The sequence below is a fragment of the Stegodyphus dumicola genome, chromosome 2 (genome assembly GCF_044657685.1).
Source record: "Stegodyphus dumicola isolate Sdum_Otavi_A_Nest chromosome 2, ASM4465768v1".
Taxonomy (NCBI): Eukaryota; Metazoa; Arthropoda; class Arachnida; order Araneae; family Eresidae; genus Stegodyphus; species Stegodyphus dumicola.
Window position 1 is genome coordinate 195,127,725 of NC_140769.1, and position 26,958 is coordinate 195,154,682.

At 34.4% G+C, this 26,958-nt stretch overlaps 1 protein-coding gene across 1 annotated transcript; it reads left to right on the forward strand.

The window, feature by feature from the left end:
- Positions 1-20,235: 20,235 nt before the first annotated feature.
- Positions 20,236-25,846, forward strand: LOC146998776 (uncharacterized). The gene is made up of 2 exons (XM_085810340.1): positions 20,236-20,956; positions 25,640-25,846. The coding sequence occupies exon 1, from the start codon at positions 20,236-20,238 to the stop codon at positions 20,545-20,547; it is 312 nt and encodes a 103-aa protein (XP_085666466.1). The 3' UTR covers positions 20,548-20,956; positions 25,640-25,846.
- Positions 25,847-26,958: the final 1,112 nt, after the last annotated feature.

Sequence of the window (26,958 nt, forward strand, 5' to 3'; positions counted from 1 at the left end):
CATTTTGTCCAGCAAGCCCGTAAGTCCAGCAAGCCCGAAAATCAGCGAGTCAGTCAGAGAGTGAGTCAAAAAGTGAATCCAACTCGAATTTCCTTCGTCTCCTTCACAAACGCGGGCTCCCACTATGGCTTCACTTATCGCCCCCTTAATTATGGCAAAATCTTCGTTTTCAACTCCAGAATGCGGAAATAAGGGTGATCGCGCATGCGCGCCCTTCTTCACTTAGCCAACAACCGGACCCTCAATCGCCAAAAACCTGAATGACTTACATTGAAAGACAAGTAGCAACCTTTGACCTTTCTGTCACGTACTTTCCTCTCTTAAGGTCAACTAACAATGAAAATTCTTTCTCGAACATTCTAAAGGACAAAGCGCGCGAAATCATGACTTGGCAAAAATTGCCTCCCTTTCCCTGCTTCTTTCACAATGAATAAAAGTTTGTACAAGATTTGAAAATAAAAGAAAATAAATAATATTCATTTAAACTAAATAATATTTCCAGAAGCATCTGTTTTTCCCCAAAATTAAAGCCTTAAAATCAATAATTCATAATCAAATAAAAATTAAGATTTCCATAAATCATAAAATCATTCACATAGTTTTTACAACGCTATCAGATAATTTCTCTACATAACATTCCTTTCCCCTAAGGAATTAAATTTTGGTTTACCAAAATTTAGCAGACAGACACTTCTTGAAATACCATGACTCATACTGTGCAATAAGGCTAAAGGATAACATAATGTAACAATATTTCACACGACTCCTTGGTACAGTGACGTTACTGACACATTAAATTTCAAGTCCAAAATGTGCAAGTAAAACAACAAGATTAATCAAAGCAATTACTAATTAAAATACTCAAGGAAGATCATCAAAAATAATTAATCAAAAACATCAATTAAATCACTTAATTAATTAAACCTAGAAATATTCAGAACACATACAAAAATAAAAATATAAAATAAGGCGTTAATCACAAACAAGATAAGTCTAAGATCAGTCAATAATTTTATGACAAAAAGAATTTCTCCCTTTTTTTTTCTTCCAGTTCATTACATCACACTAGTGTTGCAGTCTCTGTGTGGCCACATTCCTGAACGTTTATTTATCTATTCATTCCTTTTCAGTCCATTAATGTAAACAATTTCACCTGAGGTCGAGCACATTCTACTATTGTGACAATTTCTGCTGAGCACAATCATGGAGTACATTAAATGAGTACGAAGTTCTCAATGCAAGCGAGGGAAAACCCTGTAGTTAGAAATCATTGTGTTAACAACTCCCCCCTGCAGCCTTCAACGCGAGAAAATGAAAGCAACCAACCCCGGAATGTGAACTCAGCACCACAATACTCCTTAGTAGAGAAACTTGACCTTAAATAAAACCAGATTTCACCCTCCTACGTCTCACCTTCGACCAAGGAAGAACAATCACTCTTTCAAAGTTCAAGAAGACTTTATCTTTCAATTTTTTCCCTTACGATAGATAAGCCACTGAATGTGTTCGGATACTCACACCCGAAGAAAGAAATAATCTAATCCAATTGTTCACACCAAAAAAAAATGAAATAAATAAAAATAAGATAATTAACGCGCCGCAGATACATAAAATACATTCCTGAGAAAATAACACACTAATAATTCAAACAATTCCAGATAAAATATGTCAGATGAACGTATTCAAATAAGGAGTAAAGACCCCTAAGTACTACGAAATTGAATAACTTCCAAGATTGAATCCCAAAACAGTCACGTCTAAGAACAGAAGCGGCCTGATCAGGGCCCAGCATCAGAAAAGAAGAGAACGTTACAACACAAGGAACCTCGGAACCAGCCGAAAATACCCCACACAAAAAAAATCAGAAAGAAAGAAAACGTGATTGTCCAAAAATTCAATCCAACCAAATTCAATTCCGAAAATAGCATAACGAATACGCTGTGCAAGTACCAATTAGAACTTTATACAAGACACACACAAAAATTAATAATAATAATACAACCTAATGCATAAGCAAAATAACGTTTGGCCAATATTTAGAGATACTACCAAGATACACATATACACCAAAAAATGAAAATACAATTAAACTGTAAAAATTTCGCACATAATTCAAATGAGCAATGAGATCAGCGATACTTAAAAAAAAAATTTAAACTGCAATACCTAAACAAATACACAAATAGTCATTATGTTAAACCATATCAAGTCAAAAATATTTCACTGTAATTCAAATCAAGCCAAAAAAATCAACCAGCAAGAGTGAAGTGTCGCTAAAAAATTTTCAAACCTTAAAGTAAACACTAGTGAGTAACAACACCAAACTTAAGTCCCCTTAGTAAGACAACACCAAAAAGAATTCAGTAATTCTAAAAATCCATTAGGTCCACAAAAAAAATTTCAACTAGTCAAAGAAATCAATCAAAGCTGGACTGAAGCACATTACTAGAACACTAAATAAAATATCACAAATCAAAAAAAGTGTTCAAAACAAACCCCCCAATTTAAGCAAAAACTGAGATCTATTCTGCATCAGACTTTTCTAAAACGTTGTATAGTAACCGAAGTAGCAGCTTTCAGCAACACCTCCACCCAAACAAAAGAAACAAAGTAACTCTTTACCGCGTCCATGTAAGCTGAGAAAAGCGCTGTATTATAAATGACAGACTCAAACTTTATGTATCAAGCAAACCTCCAGACACGTTGAAAAAGAACATAAGATCTCTAATCTCGGAAAGAAAAGTGCGCTGACTGAAACGTTACCATTCTGAACCAACACAATGAAAAAAATACAACAATAGTTTTCTCAGATAACAAGTTCCTGTTTCTCCCGGTGTAAGAGGTCAAGTGCCACCATGAAGTGCAAGTATTTACAAGAAAACGAGCTTTCAGGACATTACAACTTCACGCAAGACCTAACTGCAAGCAACAAATGTAAAGTTCTCAAAAGTGCTAAACTAAAAAAAAAATACTCATAACTCGTAACTCAAAAATCCCTAAAAATCACACAAATGAAATCCATAACTCAAATTCTACTATTTTCCTATGACCACAGAAATCTCAATTCTTCCACAGAAACTAAACATCAGAGAACTTACATTTTACGGACCTTAGCAGAAACCACCAAAACAAAACAAAAACCTGATACAACTATCTTGATACTACCAATTCAAATACAAAACTTAAGCCAAAACAAGAATTAACCCCAAATTAAGCAACAAGTCCAACCAAGAAAGAAAATTCAATAACTCAAATCAAATCTATTACGATTCACTAGCAAATTCAAGACAAACTACTTGAAATCAACAGAAAATTCCCACACATGAGTACAGAGCAAAAGTAACTAATCTTCTCAAACTTATTTCAAAAATTTTCACAAAACAAATTCCCGTTGTCACAAAATTCTCATTAAACTTCACTTTCTACACAAGACTAAATTTCTACTGTTTAAACAATTCTCACATGACAACTCTTCACAAACTTAAAACTCAGAAGATAACTAATCTCAATTACTCTGACTCATTAAACTAATTAGAACTTCACTCAAGCTGAAGAATACAATCAAAAAAAAATTAAATAACCAAACATCACTATTGCTGATCTCAGGCAAAAATCCAAATCTAACCCCATGTTAACCTTAAAACAGAATTTGGCAATTGAAAAACAATCTACAATTTTTACTCATTCATTTGTATCATTATGCCTTCAGAACTTATAAAATTCATTGCTCAATACTAAATTAAATTTTCTAGCACATTACACAATATACTGGAATCATAACAAAATATTGTAAATCAAAAAGCAATAATAAGATACTTGGTAAACTCGATAATCATGAAAACATTACATACATTTCACAAAATATTATTCAATCAATTCAAAATAATCAAAATTTCTCTAACGTTACCCCTTACGATTACACATTTCACAAGATTCTGGGTTAAATAATTAGCAAAAACACACAAAAAAAATTTCTAGCTACGCATAGCTATGGCTTGTCTCATTCAGTAAAATAATTAGAGTCTTTAATCTCTTTCTCTTAGAAGTTCTCATAAAATGAGTCCAGTTTTTAAAGACAAGCACTCGAAACTTTATACAAGGATACACAAATAGCATAGGATTATCGAGAAATAATTCATTTTCCATCTTGTATCAGAAATCAGAAATCAAAAATACACATCCAGAAAACACTCAAGGATTTTCAACAGTAAAAATATACAGTATCTATTCTCCTACACTAAAAATATATATTTTTCCTAACTTTAAAGTTCAATTCTGTTTGCCTAACGTTAAAGTCCAAAACTCCTGAAATTCACACACATTCTCAAAATTTATCCTCTAGTATTAACAACCTCATTAAAACAGTAAATTACTACAAAAAGGTAAATTCAAAATCAATTTACACACCTTCTCAGAACATAATACTTTTGTACTGGTCAACAACCTAACATGCACAGTATGAAATCATCGAATCACACCTACCAAAACACTATCTTTTTGGTTAATATTATACAAAAACAGTTTACCTAATCTTAAATTCAATTCTTAAATTAATTTAGAGAATTAATATCCTGCAGTAACCAGTAAGCAAACATAATTCAAATCAAAACCTTAATTAGTCCTCACACATAAAATTTAACACTTTCTGAAAACAGTAAGTTATACCAAATAAATAAATTCAAAAAAATAAGTTACTGATTCGATCCTTCACTAAGCAGAGGTCACGACACCAATGTTATGAGGATACCGTGAGAGGATCGAATAAACACAAAAAAATATATAAACTTATCTGTTAAAGACATCTTGAAGTTCGACCGGGCTCATCGTTACACTGGTATGTTATTTTTCCACTGTAGAACAGAAACAGGAGCACTGCTGCCCAGGACGGCTATCCGCCTGGTCCTGAAAGTCCTATGTCAACACGCAGGTAACTCGTTCAAATTTCGCCTCTTTACCAGCACGCCGCAAGGAAGAGGGTTTTCAACTTCAGGCCAGAAACGTTTTTTTTCTAGGCAATTACGGCTCGCCTGTTCTTACTCATCCCAAGAGCAAGCTTCACGAGTCTCGTCCCAAGTAAGTTCCACCCGCCAGTCAGCAAGAGAGAGTCGCCTCTTAACCCAAAACGCGGCCGGGGAGCATATTTGCCGCTCCCCGCCGGGAAACATCTCTCGTAATGAACTACATATTGTCGATCTCTTTCCAGCCGGTTTTCAAGAGCAACGTCCACAAGTCCAGCAAGCCCGAAAGTCAGCGAGTCCAAGAAGTGAGTCAAGGAGTAAGTGAGTCTCGCCTCTTAACCAAACGCGGCCGGGGAGCATATTTGCCGCTCCCCGCCGGAAAACATCTCTCTTCGTAATTACATTTTGTCCAGCAAGCCCGTAATTCCAGCAAGCCCGAAAATCAGCGAGTCAGTCAGAGAGTGAGTCAAAAAGTGAATCCAACTCGAATTTCCTTCGTCTCCTTCACAAACGCGGGCTCCCACTATGGCTTCACTTATCGCCCCCTTAATTATGGCAAAATCTTCGTTTTCAACTCCAGAATGCGGAAATAAGGGTGATCGCGCATGCGCGCCCTTCTTCACTTAGCCAACAACCGGACCCTCAATCGCCAAAAACCTGAATGACTTACATTGAAAGACAAGTAGCAACCTTTGACCTTTCTGTCACGTACTTTCCTCTCTTAAGGTCAACTAACAATGAAAATTCTTTCTCGAACATTCTAAAGGACAAAGCGCGCGAAATCATGACTTGGCAAAAATTGCCTCCCTTTCCCTGCTTCTTTCACAATGAATAAAAGTTTGTACAAGATTTGCAAATAAAAGAAAATAAATAATATTCATTTAAACTAAATAATATTTCCAGAAGCATCTGTTTTTCCCCAAAATTAAAGCCTTAAAATCAATAATTCATAATCAAATAAAAATTAAGATTTCCATAAATCATAAAATCATTCACATAGTTTTTACAACGCTATCAGATAATTTCTCTACATAACATTCCTTTCCCCTAAGGAATTAAATTTTGGTTTACCAAAATTTAGCAGACAGACACTTCTTGAAATACCATGACTCATACTGTGCAATAAGGCTAAAGGATAACATAATGTAACAATATTTCACACGACTCCTTGGTACAGTGACGTTACTGACACATTAAATTTCAAGTCCAAAATGTGCAAGTAAAACAACAAGATTAATCAAAGCAATTACTAATTAAAATACTCAAGGAAGATCATCAAAAATAATTAATCAAAAACATCAATTAAATCACTTAATTAATTAAACCTAGAAATATTCAGAACACATACAAAAATAAAAATATAAAATAAGGCGTTAATCACAAACAAGATAAGTCTAAGATCAGTCAATAATTTTATGACAAAAAGAATTTCTCCCTTTTTTTTTTCTTCCAGGTCATTACATCACACTAGTGTTGCAGTCTCTGTGTGGCCACATTCCTGAACGTTTATTTATCTATTCATTCCTTTTCAGTCCATTAATGTAAACAATTTCACCTGAGGTCGAGCACATTCTACTATTGTGACAATTTCTGCTGAGCACAATCATGGAGTACATTAAATGAGTACGAAGTTGTCAATGCAAGCGAGGGAAAACCCTGTAGTTAGAAATCATTGTGTTAACAACTCCCCCCTGCAGCCTTCAACGCGAGAAAATGAAAGCAACCAACCCCGGAATGTGAACTCAGCACCACAATACTCCTTAGTAGAGGAACTTGACCTTAAAAGAAACCAGATTTCACCCTCCTACGTCTCACCTTCGACCAAGGAAGAACAATCACTCTTTCAAAGTTGAAGAAGACTTTATCTTTCAATTTTTTCCCTTACGATAGATAAGCCACTGAATGTGTTCGGATACTCACACCCGAAGAAAGAAATAATCTAATCCAATTGTTCACACCAAAAAAAAAATGAAATAAATAAAAATAAGATAATTAACGCGCCGCAGATACATAAAATACATTCCTGAGAAAATAACACACTAATAATTCAAACAATTCCAGATAAAATATGTCACATGAACGTATTCAAATAAGGAGTAAAGACCCCTAAGTACTACGAAATTGAATAACTTCCAAGATTGAATCCCAAACAGTCACGTCTAAGAACAGAAGCGGCCTGATCAGGGCCCAGCATCAGAAAAAGAAAAGAACGTTACAACACAAGGAACCTCGGAACCAGCCGAAAATACCCCACACAAAAAAAATCAGAAAGAAAGAAAACGTGATTGTCCAAAAATTCAATCCAACCAAATTCAATTCCGAAAATAGCATAACGAATACGCTGTGCAAGTACCAATTAGAACTTTATACAAGACACACACAAAAAATAATAATAATAATACAACCTAATGCATAAGCAAAATAACGTTTGGCCAATATTTACAGATACTACCAAGATACACATATACACCAAAAAATGAAAATACAATTAAACTGTAAAAATTTCGCACATAATTCAAATGAGCAATGAGATCAGCGATACTTAAAAAAAATTTAAACTGCAATACCTAAACAAATACACAAATAGTCATTATGTTAAACCATATCAAGTCAAAAATATTTCACTGTAATTCAAATCAAGCCAAAAAAATCAACCAGCAAGAGTGAAGTGTCGCTAAAAAATTTTCAAACCTTAAAGTAAACACTAGTGAGTAACAACACCAAACTTAAGTCCCCTTAGTAAGACAACACCAAAAAGAATTCAGTAATTCTAAAAATCCATTAGGTCCACAAAAAAAAATTTCAACTAGTCAAAGAAATCAATCAAAGCTGGACTGAAGCACATTACTAGAACACTAAATAAAATATCACAAATCAAAAAAAGTGTTCAAAACAAACCACCCAATTTAAGCAAAAACTGAGATCTATTCTGCATCAGACTTTTCCAAAACGTTGTATAGTAACCTAAGTAGCAGCTTTCAGCAACACCTCCACCCAAACAAAAGAAACAAAGTAACTCTTTACCGCGTCCATGTAAGCTGAGAAAAGCGCTGTATTATAAATGACAGACTCCAACTTTATGTATCAAGCAAACCTCCAGACACGTTGAAAAAGAACATAAGATCTCTAATCTCGGAAAGAAAAGTGCGCTGACTGAAACGTTACCATTCTGAACCAACACAATGAAAAAAATACAACAATAGTTTTCTCAGATAACAAGTTCCTGTTTCTCCCGGTGTAAGAGGTCAAGTGCCACCATGAAGTGCAAGTATTTACAAGAAAACGAGCTTTCAGGACATTACAACTTCACGCAAGACCTAACTGCAAGCAACAAATGTAAAGTTCTCAAAAGTGCTAAACTAAAAAAAAAAATACTCATAACTCGTAACTCAAAAATCCCTAAAAATCACACAAATGAAATCCATAACTCAAATTCTACTATTTTCCTATGACCACAGAAATCTCAATTCTTCCACAGAAACTAAACATCAGAGAACTTACATTTTACGGACCTTAGCAGAAACCACCAAAACAAAACAAAAACCTGATACAACTATCTTGATACTACCAATTCAAATACAAAACTTAAGCCAAAACAAGAATTAACCCCAAATTAAGCAACAAGTCCAACCAAGAAAGAAAATTCAATAACTCAAATCAAATCTATTACGATTCACTAGCAAATTCAAGACAAACTACTTGAAATCAACAGAAAATTCCCACACATGAGTACAGAGCAAAAGTAACTAATCTTCTCAAACTTATTTCAAAAATTTTCACAAAACAAATTCCCGTTGTCACAGAATTCTCATTAAACTTCACTTTCTACACAAGACTAAATTTCTACTGTTTAAACGATTGTCACATGACAACTCTTCACAAACTTAAAACTCAGAAGATAACTAATCTCAATTACTCTGACTAATTAAACTAATTAGAACTTCACTCAAGCTGAAGAATACAATCAAAAAAAAATTAAATAACCAAACATCACTATTGCTGATCTCAGGCAAAAATCCAAATCTAACCCCATGTTAACCTTAAAACAGAATTTGGCAATTGAAAAACAATCTACAATTTTTACTCATTCATTTGTATCATTATGCCTTCAGAACTTATAAAATTCATTGCTCAATACTAAATTAAATTTTCTAACACATTACACGATATACTGGAATCATAACAAAATATTGTAAATCAAAAAGCAATAATAAGATACTTGGTAAACTAGATAATCATGAAAACATTACATACATTTCACAAAATATTATTCAATCAATTCAAAATAATCAAAATTTCTCTAACGTTACCCCTTACGATTACACATTTCACAAGATTCTGGGTTAAATAATTAGCAAAAACACACAAAAAAAATTTCTAGCTACGCATAGCTATGGCTTGTCTCATTCAGTAAAATAATTAGAGTCTTTAATCTCTTTCTCTTAGAAGTTCTCATAAAATGAGTCCAGTTTTTAAAGACAAGCACTCGAAACTTTATACAAGGATACACAAATAGCATAGGATTATCGGGAAATAATTCATTTTCCATCTTGTATCAGAAATCAGAAATCAAAAATACACATCCAGAAAACACTCAAGGATTTTCAACAGTAAAAATATACAGTATCTATTCTCCTACACTAAAAATATATATTTTTCCTAACTTTAAAGTTCAATTCTGTTTGCCTAACGTTAAAGTCCAAAACTCCTGAAATTCACACACATTCTCAAAATTTATCCTCTAGTATTAACAACCTCATTAAAACAGTAAATTACTACAAATAGGTAAATTCAAAATCAATTTACACACCTTCTCAGAACATAATACTTTTGTACTGGTCAACAACCTAACATGCACAGTATGAAATCATCGAATCACACCTACCAAAACACTATCTTTTTGGTTAATATTATACAAAAACAGTTTACCTAATCTTAAATTCAATTCTTAAATTAATTTAGAGAATTAATATCCTGCAGTAACCAGTAAGCAAACATAATTCAAATCAAAACCTTAATTAGTCCTCACACATAAAATTTAACACTTTCTGAAAACAGTAAGTTATACCAAATAAATAAATTCAAAAAAATAAGTTACTGATTCGATCCTTCACTAAGCAGAGGTCACGACACCAATGTTATGAGGATACCGTGAGAGGATCGAATAAACACAAAAAAATATATAAACGTATCTGTTAAAGACATCTTGAAGTTCGACCGGTCTCATCGTTACACTGGTATGTTATTTTTCCACTGTAGAACAGAAACAGGAGCACTGCTGCCCAGGACGGCTATCCGCCTGGTCCTGAAAGTCCTATGTCAACACGCAGGTAACTCGTTCAAATTTCGCCTCTTTACCAGCACGCCGCAAGGAAGAGGGTTTTCAACTTCAGGCCAGAAACGTTTTTTTTTCTAGGCAATTACGGCTCGCCTGTTCTTACTCATCCCAAGAGCAAGCTTCACGAGTCTCGTCCCAAGTAAGTTCCACCCGCCAGTCAGCAAGAGAGAGTCGCCTCTTAACCCAAAACGCGGCCGGGGAGCATATTTGCCGCTCCCCGCCGGGAAACATCTCTCGTAATGAACTACATATTGTCGATCTCTTTCCAGCCGGTTTTCAAGAGCAACGTCCACAAGTCCAGCAAGCCCGAAAGTCAGCGAGTCCAAGAAGTGAGTCAAGGAGTAAGTGAGTCTCGCCTCTTAACCAAACGCGGCCGGGGAGCATATTTGCCGCTCCCCGCCGGAAAACATCTCTCTTCGTAATTACATTTTGTCCAGCAAGCCCGTAAGTCCAGCAAGCCCGAAAATCAGCGAGTCAGTCAGAGAGTGAGTCAAAAAGTGAATCCAACTCGAATTTCCTTCGTCTCCTTCACAAACGCGGGCTCCCACTATGGCTTCACTTATCGCCCCCTTAATTATGGCAAAATCTTCGTTTTCAACTCCAGAATGCGGAAATAAGGGTGATCGCGCATGCGCGCCCTTCTTCACTTAGCCAACAACCGGACCCTCAATCGCCAAAAACCTGAATGACTTACATTGAAAGACAAGTAGCAACCTTTGACCTTTCTGTCACGTACTTTCCTCTCTTAAGGTCAACTAACAATGAAAATTCTTTCTCGAACATTCTAAAGGACAAAGCGCGCGAAATCATGACTTGGCAAAAATTGCCTCCCTTTCCCTGCTTCTTTCACAATGAATAAAAGTTTGTACAAGATTTGCAAATAAAAGAAAATAAATAATATTCATTTAAACTAAATAATATTTCCAGAAGCATCTGTTTTTCCCCAAAATTAAAGCCTTAAAATAAATAATTCATAATCAAATAAAAATTAAGATTTCCATAAATCATAAAATCATTCACATAGTTTTTACAACGCTATCAGATAATATCTCTACATAACAGAAGTTTCTTGAGTTGTTGCTTGTCTGCTGGAACTCCTATTCGTTTCTTCTTCAGTTTCTTGAATGCGTAAGCTTTCTTGTCACTATGCTTGCCTGCTGAGTTTCTAGTTGTATCTTCATTCATTTTTGAAGCATGCAAGTTTTCTTGTACTTGCCTGCTGAGTCTCCTAGTGCTTTTTACTTCATTTTTCTGTAGCTCGCTGTAACATTTGTGCTGTCTTCTTGCGTTCAGACATTTTAGTAAATTGAAAAAAAAAATTATGTAACTGTAGTAAAGTAACATTGCATCTAAAATATGTTAAGTACCTACAGAAGTTTAAACTTAGGAACTATACAATAAAAGAAATTAAGTTTTTATAAATAAAATTAGAATAGCATAAAATGCGTAGAAACATTTCATTATGAAGAAAATGTATTCATTCTTTTCAAGCAACCAGCTATTCGTAAATAAATTTTTCTTGCCAAGTCAGGAAACAAAGACCTTTGACACTTGGGGTTATACATTTGAAGTTATGATTTAAATTTATTTTAATATAACAAATTTGCAAAATCTCAATAAAAGAATTAACGTAGCGATAGCATATCGTGTCCGTATCTAAAGGTGAAACATAAAAGTTGCCAAAAGCAGCTATTCATTTAAAATACTGAAATTAACGAAATATTTTTCGACATACAGTGACGTTATATGGAATCACGTGCTTTCTTCAACTCAGAATATAACCGTAAATAATAACAATAAGTTTCGAGTTTGGCAATACTATTTATTTCATGTTTTTTTAACTTAAAAATTTCTCTTAAACAATACGATTTGAGAGTGAGAAGAGCCATCATTTTTCTAAATAAAGCAATTTGATCTCCAGCGCTTTCCGAAATTTTATATAACATCTCGAGTGATAGTCGTAGGAAGATAACAGTAGTCGAAAAGTTTTACCAAGAATTTTTGAAATCCGAGGGTACCTCCTTTTAAACTCAAATCTCCCCCCCCCCGTTCCGGAGGATATGATGTTACGAAGAAAAAAAAAAAAAAACAAAGAGGCAAAATCCCACATATATTTAAACTGCTGATTCCTGTTTACAATATTCAATTTCCTTTAAAAACATTAACCTTCATTTAAATAAAAGGAAAATAAATTCACACATTTTCCCTAGCTTTCAAGCTTTTATTGTATTTTTAAATATTCTTTTTGTCACTGTTGCGCAAGTTTTCCGCGGCGTCATTAGGAGCCGTAGGTCGAAAACATATAAGAATCATTGCTGTAAATAATGATCATATGATAAATTGCATACATATGCGATTCTTTTGATTAGAATTTGAGTACAATTCTTTATACATCAGCTACTATGCCCCTTTATGTAACGACAAGGATTATTTTCAATGATTATCCGATGAGAATGATTCTTTCCAATGATTATTTGATGACAATGATCATTTGCAAAGAATATTAAAAGCCGATGACTACGATTACTTAAATAGAATATGCATGTCATTCGATGACAACGATTATTTCCAAAGAATCTTCGATCACGTCACTATTGTATATCGCTATACTTCTGGGGTTGGGGGGGTTGTGTATTGTACTACGGCCCTGTAATTAAGCGTTTTAAATGACATCAAAAACGTTAGTAAAACTTAGGATCCTTACATACTACCCGCCAGAGTTAATTAGTTTGAAAGTGAGGTCTAAAACGACCTTGTTAAAAACTTTTAGCTCTAGAATCTAACGCGAGGCCAATCTTTTACAAACATTTCTCTCTAGAAACTAGATATTAAAAAGTCATTTTTACATTATCATCTCTATGGACAAGTATTTTCATCTGTACTGCATCTATAAACAGGAGTTTCTTAGTTGAAATCTGGTTCCTTATGGAAGGAAAACTAGTTTAATGAAATGTTACACAATCAAATGGCAAGTAACATGAATATTTATATTTCTCCTTTAAAATTCTTATTTCATTCATGACGTTATTTAATTATCTCCCCGTGCTCTCTGACTTGTGTTGTAAAGAAAAACACCAAACACGAGCGCGTCTATGTACAAGTGTTCAACACTACCGCCTGCAATCAAAACACTAACGTGTTAAAATTCAACCTAACAAGACCTCAGAACACACCTTATATTCATCTCTAAACCTTGAGGTACTATTCTGAAAAGTGGCTAACTCTGAAGTGTAGCGTCAGAGAGCCTAACTACATTCATTCAACCTTTATCACATATTCACAATAATTTGCTCTTTTTACAGTCACACGAATAAGTTAAAATTTTTGGCATTACACTAATATTTTTACTTTTAACATATCACAATATTTCTTAACTTTTAAGATAACAGTTCACATTGTATATCAGGACATATTAACATGCCGTTAATTTTACGCATTTTAAAACATACATTAGTAGTACATTGTTAACTTCTATTCTTTTCCAAACAAGTACCAATTCTTCTGCATTGAAATTCTACATTTCAAAAGTCCTTCAGATTAAAACTTCTTTCTTGCCAGAATCTTTTAAATAAAATTTTATACAATAATTTTTACAATTTTCTTAAGGTACCTTTTTCAAAGATTATCAATGCTTTTTCAATATTCAAGTATTTACACATTCCTATTATACATTAATTTTAGTTTTACTCGCGAGTAATTGAAAAACAATACCAAAATAGGTAACAACTCCTTTCTCGCCTTTTTGACGATAAAGGTAGGCCTCACATGAGGTAAAAATTCTTGAATTCTGCCACTTGCAGTAAGATTGAAAAATTAACTTATGGTTTCAAAGTAACATAAAGTTTTACTTATCTTTGTGATATTCAGACATCCTTTTTTCTGCCCAGTCCTGGAAGGTAGCGAAGACTACGGTCTGGTTGATCTTCCTTCTTGTGCGTGTTCGCCCTTCGGTTCCTTCCTCCATGAGCTTTCTTTTTCTTCCAGTTCGGTCACCTTTGTAGACCTTTTTTTAGCATCTGCCTGTGGTCTCGGCCGTTTGATGGCAGCTGGTTTTGGCGGAACCGGGACAACTGTCTCTCGTTGTTGCCTGGATCTCGTTGCTGGCTGTTCAAATTTTTCTTGCGTCTGCATCTGCAGCTGGTCTTCCTTCATCAATTCATCGACATTTGCTGCGTAGACTCCTATCCGATGGGTAGATCTTCTGTTTTGGAGCCGTGTTATAGTTGCTGTCATTTCTCCTGGCTTTCTATGCATTAGTCGTACTTCTCCCTTCTTCATTCTGGGGGTGGTCGTGCCCTCTCTTTTCTGGTCGGTGGAACGACTTCTTTTTCTTGTTACCTTCAGTTTTCCAACGGGGGAACTTTCTTTTCAATTGCTCCTGTCTACTAATGGCTTGCGCTTGGGATTGTCGTTGTTCCACCTCTGGAGCTTGTGCCTGCCGTGCCGGATCCTGCAAAAGATCTGTAAATATTTGCATTTTATTACGATCATAGTAGGGTGTTATTTGATCAATGTTTGCGGAGCAGGTTTCACCATTCCTGGCTTTTAACACCACTAAGCCTGAGTTACTTTTTCTATGACATATGGTCCTTCTAATCGTGGATAAAATTTGGCAGTTTTATCTTCTGATGCTGAAGAAAGTTAATGCTTAAATTTTAGCACTTCATCTCCTACTTTATAAGTTACTCCCCGTCGTTTCATATCATAATAAAGCTTCTGCTTTCTCTGTGCTACTTCAGTGTTCTTTTTTGCTTCTTTAATTTATTTTTCTATATTGCCCATTTTAAATTCAGGGGCTCTTTGTTGAACATAAAATAATTTATCTAACGGCGTTATAATCTTTCTGCCTAAAAATAACTCAGCAGGAGTTTTGCCCGTCGTATCATGTTTTGCGGTCCTAAGACCGAAACCTAATTCATTGACATAGTTAACCCAGCTTTTATAAAAATTTTTGACATAACTACGGACAATTTTCATTATATTTCTATTGACCCGTTCCGCTATATTTGATTGCGGCCGATACGGGACCATTTTTAAATGACGTATGCCCAGTTTTTGGCACATGTCTTCAAATATATTACTTACAAATTGAGGACCATTATCCGATATTACTTTTAGGGGCGACCCGTATTTTAAAATATATTTATTTAAAATAGAATCAGTAACTAATTTCGCGGAGGCTCGTTTTAAGGGAACAATTTCGATCCACATACTAAAATGATCAACCATAACAAGAAGATAGCGACTTTTATTTAACAGACATTTTGGGAAAGGGCCCAATAAATCGGTGCCAATTATTTCATTTGGAAATTCCGATTTAATACTATTTAGAAACCCGGCCGGGCGGAAATTAATATAATTAACTGCTTGACATGTTGGGCAGGACTGGACATACGCCCTTGTTAACTTTTGCAGCTCAGGAAAATAAACTGCTTCGCGTACGCGTTGGATGGTTTTTCGAATACCAGCATGAGAAGCTAAAGGGGAGTCGTGTAACTCCTGCAATATATTTAATCTAAGAGTAGCTGGGATACCAGGTCTAAATTCGTTGTTGGAATTCGTAGTTTTTGTATAAAATAATAGACCATCTATTAGTTCGTAATGGGCCGCCCTATTTCTTATCGCCACAATAACTTGGTGGCTAAAATTTTCAGGATCCTTTAAATAATCATAAATATTTTTAAATTCAGAATCCTTACTCAGTTCGGTTATCACAGTTTCTCGGGAATGTACCTTACATGCTGTGAGCATTGCCACCTTTACAGTATTACCTTCTTGATCTATTTTTATTCTGGATAGGGCATCTGCTACGATATTTTCCTTTCCGGGGGTGTGCTTAATTACCAGATTATACTCTTGTAACTTGAGTGCCCATCTTATTAACCTTGAGGATAACTTTTTCCCTGACTGCAATCTAGTTACCGCCGCATGATCAGAATACACTGTTATTGGCGCCTTTCCAAAATAGACTCGGACCTTTGCACTGCTAACAGAACTGCAAGTGCCTCTCTCAGTCGCGGAATAATTTCTTTGTGTTTGATATAAAGTTCGACTAAAAAATGCCACGGGCTGCTGATTTTGCGAAAGTACCGCTCCTAGCGCATAATCCGAAGCATCCGCTGAAATTTCTAAATTCTCATCGTTTTCAGGAAATTTCAAAACAGTGGCTTGCGTTAATGCTTGCTTTAATTTTTCGAAAGCCCTATTGGCTTCGGCCGTCCACGAGAATCTTGCCTTTTTCCTTTTTAATTTTAACAATGGTTCAACAATAGCTGCAAAATCTTTTATAAAACTCTAACTTCAATCTTTGGAAGAGTCAGATTTTTCACAATAACTGTATTTAACTTGAAGAAAGAGGGCTTTTCTTGGCCTTCGGATTTCCGCACCCTCCCGTCAGCAGAAATCCGTTTCAGTTTAAATTTTCTTTCTCACTTTCCATGCCTTCCTTGCTTTTCCGCTGGCCTTCAGACTTTTTTTCTGGCTTACTATTGAACTGTCGACGTTCGCCGGTTGTTTTTGGATACTCAGGTTTCCTTGCCCTCTGATTCGATTTGCTTCCGTAGCCGTGTTCTTGCCTTTGCTGTGGTCTTGGCGCACCAAATTGGCTTCGTTGCTCATACTGGCGTCTTCATTCGATGTCCGCCGTTCTTCTACTTTCAAACTGGATTGTTAGCTCAAATAAATTTTCCAGTGTAGTCGGATTCCTTAATTAAATAAAGTCTTGTACTTGGGGAACTAAACTCGGCAAAATCACTTGGATTATCTCAGGATCCGGACGGTTTCCATACAAGAGTTTAAAGACGTGAATTTTTCTTTAAATAAAGGTGGAAAGATTTTCGATTCGTTGCTGGTATATGCTGAAGAGTTCCGTTTCTAAACTTGCACGATCTCTTACGACAGGGAAGGCTTTTACTAAGGCAGTTTTAAAATGTTCGTAAGTATAGGTGGGACTTCCCGCTTGACCCAAGAGGCTTCTGCCTATACATTTGAACCAATTAAGCGCTTGGCCCCTCAAAGCGCAGGTAGCTAAGGTGACTTTATGGAACTCAAGGACTGGATACAGCATGAAGTGGTCATCCAATTTTTCCAAAAACTGGTTACCGGTGAGTTTCCATTAAATGTTGCTTCTGGTTTCATCGATGCGCGCATGGTCTGTACGATGTACCCAAATACTTCCAGGGTGGCAGCTGGCATTTCTGGATTCTGAGCCGCTTCTGCAGGCACCACAGGTTCTTCTTGAAACTCGGCCATGGTTATTCTTCTTCGTCGGGCGCCACTATCAGGACTTGTATTCCTCTTTACTTGCTTTGGAAACATGAACTATCCTGACTCGGAACAGGGAGCTTACTCAAGCTATGTTTACTAAATTACGTGATTCAAATCTTATTTATTGCAACAACTTAAACTGTTATGACACTTTCAATTGCACAAGAGGCCCTTGCTTTTACAACTGCGTTTATTTGTGGAACACTTCCTTTTGCAATAACAGTGTGTACATATACTCCTCTCTTTTCAATCTACACCAGAGCATATCTGTGATTGTCGACATACACCGGTGAGGGTCCGAATGTAGAAGAATGTAATGCAATATTTGATCTTTCACCGACGTATTTGGTGAATGTTGACATTCTCCGGTGAAAGTCGATATTCTCCAATTTCGGTCTTTCACGGTAACATATGTTTATAAGATTATATATATATATATATATATTGTTTATATATATATATATATCGTTTATATATATTGTTTATATATATATATATATATATATATATAATCGTTTATTGCAATGCATTGTCGGAAACGCTTTCCTGGCCCATAGTGACGAGAGACAACACAAGAAAAATAGGGTACGAACATTGTAAAGATATTTGTTTATTTTCCTTAGCGCAGCGGAAACCAAGAAATAAGAACAAAAGCAGGGGTCGCCATCAAAGAAAGTATTCGAAAGTTCCTTCGGAACGTATCCTAAACATGGGTTTGGTAGGGATAGTCCAGTGCATTGTTCAGCAAGATCACGAGACCTAACTTGCATTATCAGTTGGTCTCGGGGTACTTCAACACATAAGTGCACGAAACCCCAGTTAGAAATCCAACAGGAACTTGTGGCACATATTGTGGCAGGTGCTGGGAAAGTCCTGGGGATGCACGGTGTTTTCCAGAACATCTCATGTTGGATGTGCGAGAGATGGGATACCTGTAACAGGGTGCAGGTCGTAATTTCGAACACCTTTTTTGAGGTCCATAAGTGTCTAATTTTGTTCCTACTTTTTAATTTCTCTTGTGTTAAGCATAACTGGTGTCCGATCTTTCTTGTGTTTTGTGTTGTTTGCACCGGCCAGGAAAGTGTTTTCGGCCATGTTTTGCCATTTAATTTTTCGTCATCGTCGTCTCTCTCATATATGTGTATAATTACTTATGACTCAAGTGTTGCTACTATATGATGACATTTACAAACACGGTGTTTAAAATGCTACATATTCCCATCCGAAAATATCTTTTTCTTTTCCTCTAGCCCTTCAAATAAGATATATGTGTCCTTCATTGCAAAATTTCCTGGAACTTTAATTTTTCTTTTTTCGAGGACAATGAAGAACATATTTCAGTATAGGCAGCTGTCCATATTCAAACATCAAATTGTAAAAGCCATTAAAGTGTGGCCGAAATGATCAGAAGGGCTGAATTCGCATAAGGATTTAGGAAATACATTTTGAAAGATTTTGTAAATTTTCCTTCAATAAATTTAATGGAAGAGGCAAAAGAAATTACAGGGAACAATAAATATAGGAGAAAACAGGTATATCTTTTCCTAATTTACTTTGATTTGATTGATTTCTTTCTTTCTTCCTGTATAAATAAATAAACTTTAAGAATGCAACTGAAGAATGAGAATAAAAGTTTCAATAAAAACAAATGGTGGCAAAAATCCTAGTGCGGCTCTGCTGGACGACGAAAAAGACCAGCAATATGATCCGAATTTGGAATAACGAGAGAAAATTTGAAATCTGTGCAGCCAGCGATGCAAAGAGACTCGTTAAAATACAGGTTTTGCTGATTCAGAAAGAACGTTACGTGTATATCTTCTAAAATGCTTTTTCCATCCTTTGTTTGTAGTTGTTTCCCTTTTCATTTCAGTTTCCTTTTTTCCTCCTATTTTGCAATTTTCGTCATTGTTTCCCTCTGTTTTTAAGCCACCTGTTTATTATTTCTGTTATTATTATTGCAACTTATATAAAAATTAAGTAAGGAAAAGTAAGGCACTGAAACTTTGCAAATTATTACGCTCTACGTGGGATTCATGGAGGCCGCTTATTGCATACAAATAACGCAAAATACTTTAACTTATCTGCTTGGCTTTAGGTCAGAACAACGAAAACAACAAATTCACCCTTTGTAGAAAACCATTCTGCCAGGCAATAATCTACGGGGAGTTTTTTCCCTATGAAACTGAGTCAAAAGTGTTATATAGTATCTAAATATGGAAGTGTTGTACATGTTAAACGTGATCGTCATTGCATTATTTTCAGTATTTTACTACTGAAATAAAGATATACCGATTTTTTTGTAGATTGGAAAATCCTCCTTGTGATCATGAAAAGGAGCAAAAACTGGAAAACGAGAAAGAACTGGAAAACGAGAAGGAACTGGAAAAGAAGCGAGAACCGGAAAAGATGCAAAAACTGGAAAAGAATCAAAAACTGAATAAAAAGGAAGAACAGGAAAAGAAGGAGAAACTGGAAAATAAGCAAGAACTCAAAAACAAGAGAAAACTGGAATTGACACAAAAACTAGAAAAGAAGCAAGAACTGAAAAAGAAACAAAAGCTGGAAAAGATACAAAAACTAGAAAAGAAGCAAGAACAGGAAAAGGTACAAGAATTAGAACAGAAGCAAGAACTGAAAAAGAAGCAAAAATTGGAAAAGAAGCAAGAACTGAAAATGAAACAAGAGCAGAAAAAGAAGCAAAAACTGGAAAAGAAGGAAGAACTGAAAAACAAACAAAAACTGGAAAAGCAACAGAAACTAGAAAAGAAGAAAGAACTGAAAAAGAAGCAATTACTGGAATGGATTCAAAAACTAGAAAAGAAAGAAGAACTGAAAAAGAAGAAAATACGGGAAGGAATACAAAAACTAGAAAAGAAAGAAGAACTGAAAATGGAGAAACATATTGAAGAGATGCTAAAACAAGCACACAAAAATGAACTGGAAAGGCAAAAGTTGAGGGAAAAATTGCAAAAACCAAAAAAGTGAGACCTGAAAATGAAGAAGGAACTGGAAAAAATGCAAAAACTGGAAAAGAAGCAAGAGCCGGAAAAGATGCCAGAAATGGAAAATATAGAGGAGTCTGAAAAGACGCAATACCTGGAAAAGAAGCAAAAAACGGAAAAGATTCCAAATCTGAAAGACAAGCTGGAACCGGAAAAGAACTGTCAAACCCGAAAAGGAAACCGGTTGAACTGCGAAAAGAGCCAGAACTGGATACCGACTGTAGAACGATTGATTTAATGACCAAACGAAGCAAGACCCGGAAAAGAAAAATAGAACAAATAAATCATATACCTGCTTCATTTTACCAAAATTTATTATCAACAACATTTTTATTATCAAGAACTTTATGGTATTCTTAGTATATGGACGGCATTTGATAATATTTTGCTCGGTAAGTGTAAGTACTGATATATTATTAGCTAGTAATTAGTCATGCTAACTTTAAGATACCAGTATTATATTAGCAGCAACTAAGTACACTCTTTCGTAGTTCAGATCTATGTTTTCAGTGCCTTTCATGGCTGCGAGGTTTTCCGGTTTTACCTGGAAAGTCACAGTTTATTGACTTTTTTAACACATAGCTTTACACATGACAATATTTTTCAACAATAAATTTATGTTGTGCTACTGGCTTTAAATTGTGCAAATAAATATTGCACGGCATATCTTTCATAATTGAACTCATGAAATTAATTTATACAAATTTCATTTTAAAATTTGTTTGACCCTGAGCTGTCTTATCCAACTGCAGATATTCATAGAACTTTATATCAAGGTTCAAAGAAACGTTCAAAAAGGAATGTTTATCCACTTTTAATTATGTGTTAATCAGCATGATTTGCATTACTAAGATTGTAATTCTAAACCAATTAAAAGCTATTGTAGTATGTACATTAGCTTTTCATTTGCTTTCACCTTGTTTAAATTTAGTTTGACATACCACAGTTTCCGTCTCTACTCAGAATTTTTTCAGTGTAAAAATTCAAGATTACAAATTGAAATGAGCGAAAGAAATAACTTTTAAAATGTGTGTATACATTACATCAGAATCATAATATAATTAGATAAATAAACTGAATAATATATTATAAAGCGAATTTATATCAGTTTCGATTTCTTTCAAAATAGAGATTCCTTCGCACCTCACAAATCTCACAGAAACTCTCGGTTTCAGATTCGTGAGCTTTAGTTTTTTATATTTGGAATTTGGCAGCAATATGATTCACTGTTACGATGCAAATTCTTGCTCACAAATTGGTTATTTAACTAGAAAATGGTATAATTAAAATAAAATGAATATTATTAGATGGAAATGTTGGTTTCCTTTGCGTTTATCTGAATGGTATCGTATATATAAACCTGTTGGAGACGTTTTTTTCCCACATATCGAATAGAGACACATAGTCACATAATACAAATAATATGAATACAAGAATATAGTGTAAGATGAAGCTCTACCACATTTCTCTATTACTTAAGACTGCGAAAGATTTGTTAAACCATTACAGGATCATACTCTGATGGATCTTGCCGTTCTGTTTCATTTTCTGCCCTCGAAAACACATTATCTTAGTACAATAGATTACTTTTGAAGGAATGGATTATTTGAAAACATTGTAACTGTAAGAATTATTCTCTGACGTTATTACTGAAAAAGCGGTTGAGAGCATTATCTTTGGCTATGCGCTTTAAGCTGTATTAAAACCATTTTGAAATGTAGGGCCTACAAACTTAAACGTAACTTTATCTTATTTCTGTACTATTCATTAGAGTTATATACATTCCCATCAATAGATACTGAATTGCTAAATATTCTGCTTACGCAAATCAGTTATTTTTTTCCTCTCTTCTTTTTCTTAATTTTAATTAGTCCGGAAAGTAAAGCTATAGAGAATTTCACTTCTTCATTAGAAATCTGATTTAGAATTTTGTTTTCTGAGATAAAAGTTTGAATTCTTTATCCCTTTTCTAAACACAAAGATTGAAAAACGTAACATCGAAATTTTGAAAACATTTATACACTAATGGAAGGGAAATAAAACAGAATATAATGCTTCAGCAAGCATGTAAATATCTCTATCACTTAAGTTTCAGCTATGTTTGTTATAGTATATTCAGGCGTATAAGGCGCACTTTTAAAAGAAAATGCAAGATGGAAATTTATGGGTACGCGCTGTACGTCAGCTATAAAAATGTTATGTTTAGAAATATGGAAAAAGTGAGCATACGAAAATTAGATTTCTGCGTGTAATTAAATGCTTTTTATTTAAGAGAAATAACATAGTTTATGTACTTAAAAATTTTCGTTATCGGATTCTGTTTCATTTTCAAATTCACCTCTGATCCATACTTGCATAGACAGATCCAAGTTCCTCATATACGTCTCAAGCTATAACTTCAAGCACATCATCGAATTTTGTTTCAGTTTTGCCGTTACTTTTACTCTGATCCACACATAAATAATCATCTTTCGTTGCATCTAGACCGTCAAATATACCACATAAATTAAACGGGTTTAATTTTATTCTGTGATTTTATTATCTACTGACACACTATTTATGGACTGGCATGACGTATTTGGACTCCACTTGTAATTGTTTTTTTCACCTTCACTTTTGTTCGAGTATTCAACTAACGTTTAAAATATTCTATCGATGATTTATTGACATATATGTCTAATATCTGAACTAATGGCAATAATCCGCCTGCATAAACTGTCATATCTGTATAACACTCTTTCAACAACATATTTGTGTTATCCGTTAGATGGAGGCTGAACATGTCCCAAAGTATTAGACTTTCTTGATTATCTGAGGCAAAAGGAAGCTTTTGCCAAATATTTCTTATCCACAGTTTCACAACATTTTTCTCCGCCGATCATTTCTCGTGAATACGGATGAAAACACTTTCGGGAAACTGCACTTCAGCAAAGACTTTCTTTTCAAGATATCGATATGAGCTTTTAATTTCGTACGGTCGGCTAAGCAGAAGATCAGTACGGTGAGGTGAGATTTCTCGTTGGCCTATTGATTTTATGTTAACCGTTATTTTTCTTTCATATCATTGTTTCTTTATCTCCTACTATATCAAAACTACAGGAATGACATCCATATTTGCAACACGTGATAGTAAATAAATTTTTACATATTTTTAAAAACTCATCAAAGTTTTATCTCTATATTTTCGAACCCTTTGAAAAAATTTTAGCTCTTTTTCTCGGAGAACTGAATTATTCGGTGAAGTAAATCGAATACACAAACTCAGTTTGCTTTAGAGTTTTCACTTCCATTTGCACTCATTTTTTCTATTTTTAAGGCAAAAAAACGTACGCTGTTTCTTGTTACAATTAATCCATTCTAGTGATGATGGGGATTTTCTACAATGCAGTTTCCAACACTTTCGCCGACGGTAAGCTATTTCATTACTTCTTTATGCAATACACCTTTATTCTTTGGCGCAATAATCATTGTAAAATTTCATGCCTCTTCCACTCGTGTACGAAGCATTCACGAAAACCAAACTGCATGATTTCATTTTCTTTCGCAAACTGAATGACTTGGCATTTGAAACTTGCATTGTCTTTGTTTCGTTCGGCGAAAGCCATAACTACTGCTGAAGAAGGCACTGGATGAACTACACTTCACTAAAATCAAATGTGATATCGTTAAGTCTTTGATGTTGACATCAGAACCACGGCTTCAAATGACTACAGAAAGAAGAAACATGACTCCTAATTCCGCAAATTCACTTTGGTCGAAAGTGCACTCTTATCCAAATTATGTTCCTTATTTCTCGAATTCCTAGAATAACATTCTCTTCCACATCCAGAATGAATACAAATCACCTCCTACCTTGCCGAAATATTTTCCCCGATAATCAATTCTCCTGCGCACCACCTTATCGCTTGCCAAAATGCAATGTTTCCGCAATTGACATATTTGCTCGTGTTTCCTAAGGTATGAAATAATCAAGAAGAGCTGTTGCGGGATATGATGTTTTTGGTATTGCCAAACCACCATGTGTATTTTATTGCTTTCTTTATTTACTAAAGACCTGATGCATTGTAATTAAGCGATATAAGAACTTGATTTATATGCGATTACGTTTTCTTATACAAAATGTTCCAACAATGTGCTTATGCGTTGTAATTTCATTTATTCAAAACTCAGTTTAGTTATATTTATAAAATTTTCAATAGCAAACGAATGTTTTAAGAAAACAGTTTAAACGTTTTGGCTCAAGATACTTTTTCAAAAAAAGTCTAATCCAAGAATTATTTATATGAGAAATTTTATGTAAAAACAAATGGCGCACATTTTTACGTTTGAAATTTACTGGTATATTCCATGACAAATTTAGTAAGAGATTTCAGGTTTTTACCAGCTATAGGATTTCAAGGATTTCTAGAATAATTTACAAAGTCAAGGACGAGTTCTGTCTATTGTTAATTGGTATTTTCATTTCCAAAATAGGACGTTGAAAATTAAATTTTGAGATAAGTCTTTTTAATTTTTTTGGCACGCTGCATAATGAGTTCATTTCAAAAAAGCTGAAAATAAAAGTATCAGTTTTCTACATTTTACTAATTATTCTTTCCTCCAATACCTAGACTTCATTTCGGAAACTTTCCTTTTGGTTATAAGAAATAAATCACAAAACAATTGACTGATGTCAATCGAAATCAGACGGAGATACTTATGTTCAAAATTATTTCATAACGATTGCAAACTTTTTCCTCATAAAATTATGAGTGTCGGAGAAACATATGATGAGCTAGGCTTCGTAATTTTTGCAAAATAAATGACTTTAAATTTAAAAGTACCAAAGCCCAAACATTTACGTTTTTCAAAACACACTTGTACTTGCAAGTCAATGCCTACCACAAACGACCAAGATCCGGTCTGAACTTTTGCAGACAGTGCACAGACATGCGTTTCGAGTACCTTTCATTTTGGTTATTTGCGTATGCCATATAACCTTCTCAAATATTCTCATGCTTGTGACTCAGAATTGAATTATCATTTTAACTGACATATTTATGTGATGTGTAACAATAATTTTGTTTATTTTTCAGGATGAAGATTCAGGCCCCCTTTGCGCATACCGACTGTAATTTCAATAGCCAGTTTACAATAACAAGCTTAATAGTAACCGACCGTCATAGGAAGACGCCCGAGGCTTAAAGGAACGCGAATCTCTATCAAAGTTGCAACTTGTGTAAATGCAATTTTGACTTTTAAATTCTTTTATTTTCCCTTTCTCGTGTCAAAAATGTTTTTCTCTTCAATATTTAGTTTAATAACGTGAAACTTTAATTTTAATTTTTCTTTTCGCTATTTTTACTTTAAAAAGATTTTAAGTTCTTTCATTTTACAAAAGTAATACTGATTTTAAAAACTATAAATATTTCCTTTTGGTTTTTTAGTTTAAAAAATTGCTTTTAAATTCTCACTTTATTTATTTTACAGAAATATTATATACTCTTATAAGCTAAACATATTTCTTTTTTCTATTTTCATAAATGCCATTTTTTAAAAATATTTTACTCCTTTTTATTAAGGGGTGTTGGAAACCCTATAGCAACAATGTTGAATTGGCCATTTTTGGATTACCTTTTCTGAAAATCTGCTGTTCTTACAGGCTTGAAGGGTTTTACGTAATTAAAGTACATCTATCACCTCGCGCTCTTTCAAGCACGAGGCAGGTTCCTCTATGCACTCGCCATAGTAGGAAAATAATCTCTATCTTTGAAATTTTATCCTCTAATTTATTACACATAACGGTACACAATATACAATAAAACAAATATCACTAGTATAGTATACATTTAATTATATACATAATATAAGGCGTGCAAAACATGTTTTAAGTAATCTCAACTATATACATAATATAAGGCGCGCAAAACAGGTTTTAAGTAATCTCTTTCCACACGGCATGGCTGCCGGTCCAATCGCTAAAGTACCAAGTCTCGTATTCACGCCACCAGCCTGCCTCGATCGTTTTTTCCGAGGAATCTCGAATTCTTTTAATACGGTGTCTTTAATCATAATATTGTTATTTCAATCCATTTCATCGAGAGTCGCGATCAATCTTTTAACTTTTGTTTTTAAACTCTGCAAAATAATTTTCCCTTCTTCAGATATTTTATAGAGATTAAGAATCACTTCAGCATGATGTAAAAAGAACAGCCATTTCTCAGCTTTCGATCGTGGGTCAAACATAACTCCTTTCATTATTTTCAAATGTTTCAATAATCGTTTCCCTTGCTCTAAGAATCTCTAAGAATCTCCTATATTTTGATAAAAATAAGAACCTTAATTTCTCATTTCCATATAAAATATACTTTCTCGGTGTCTCCTGGCTTTAACGCCTGATATTCGAATCATGTTA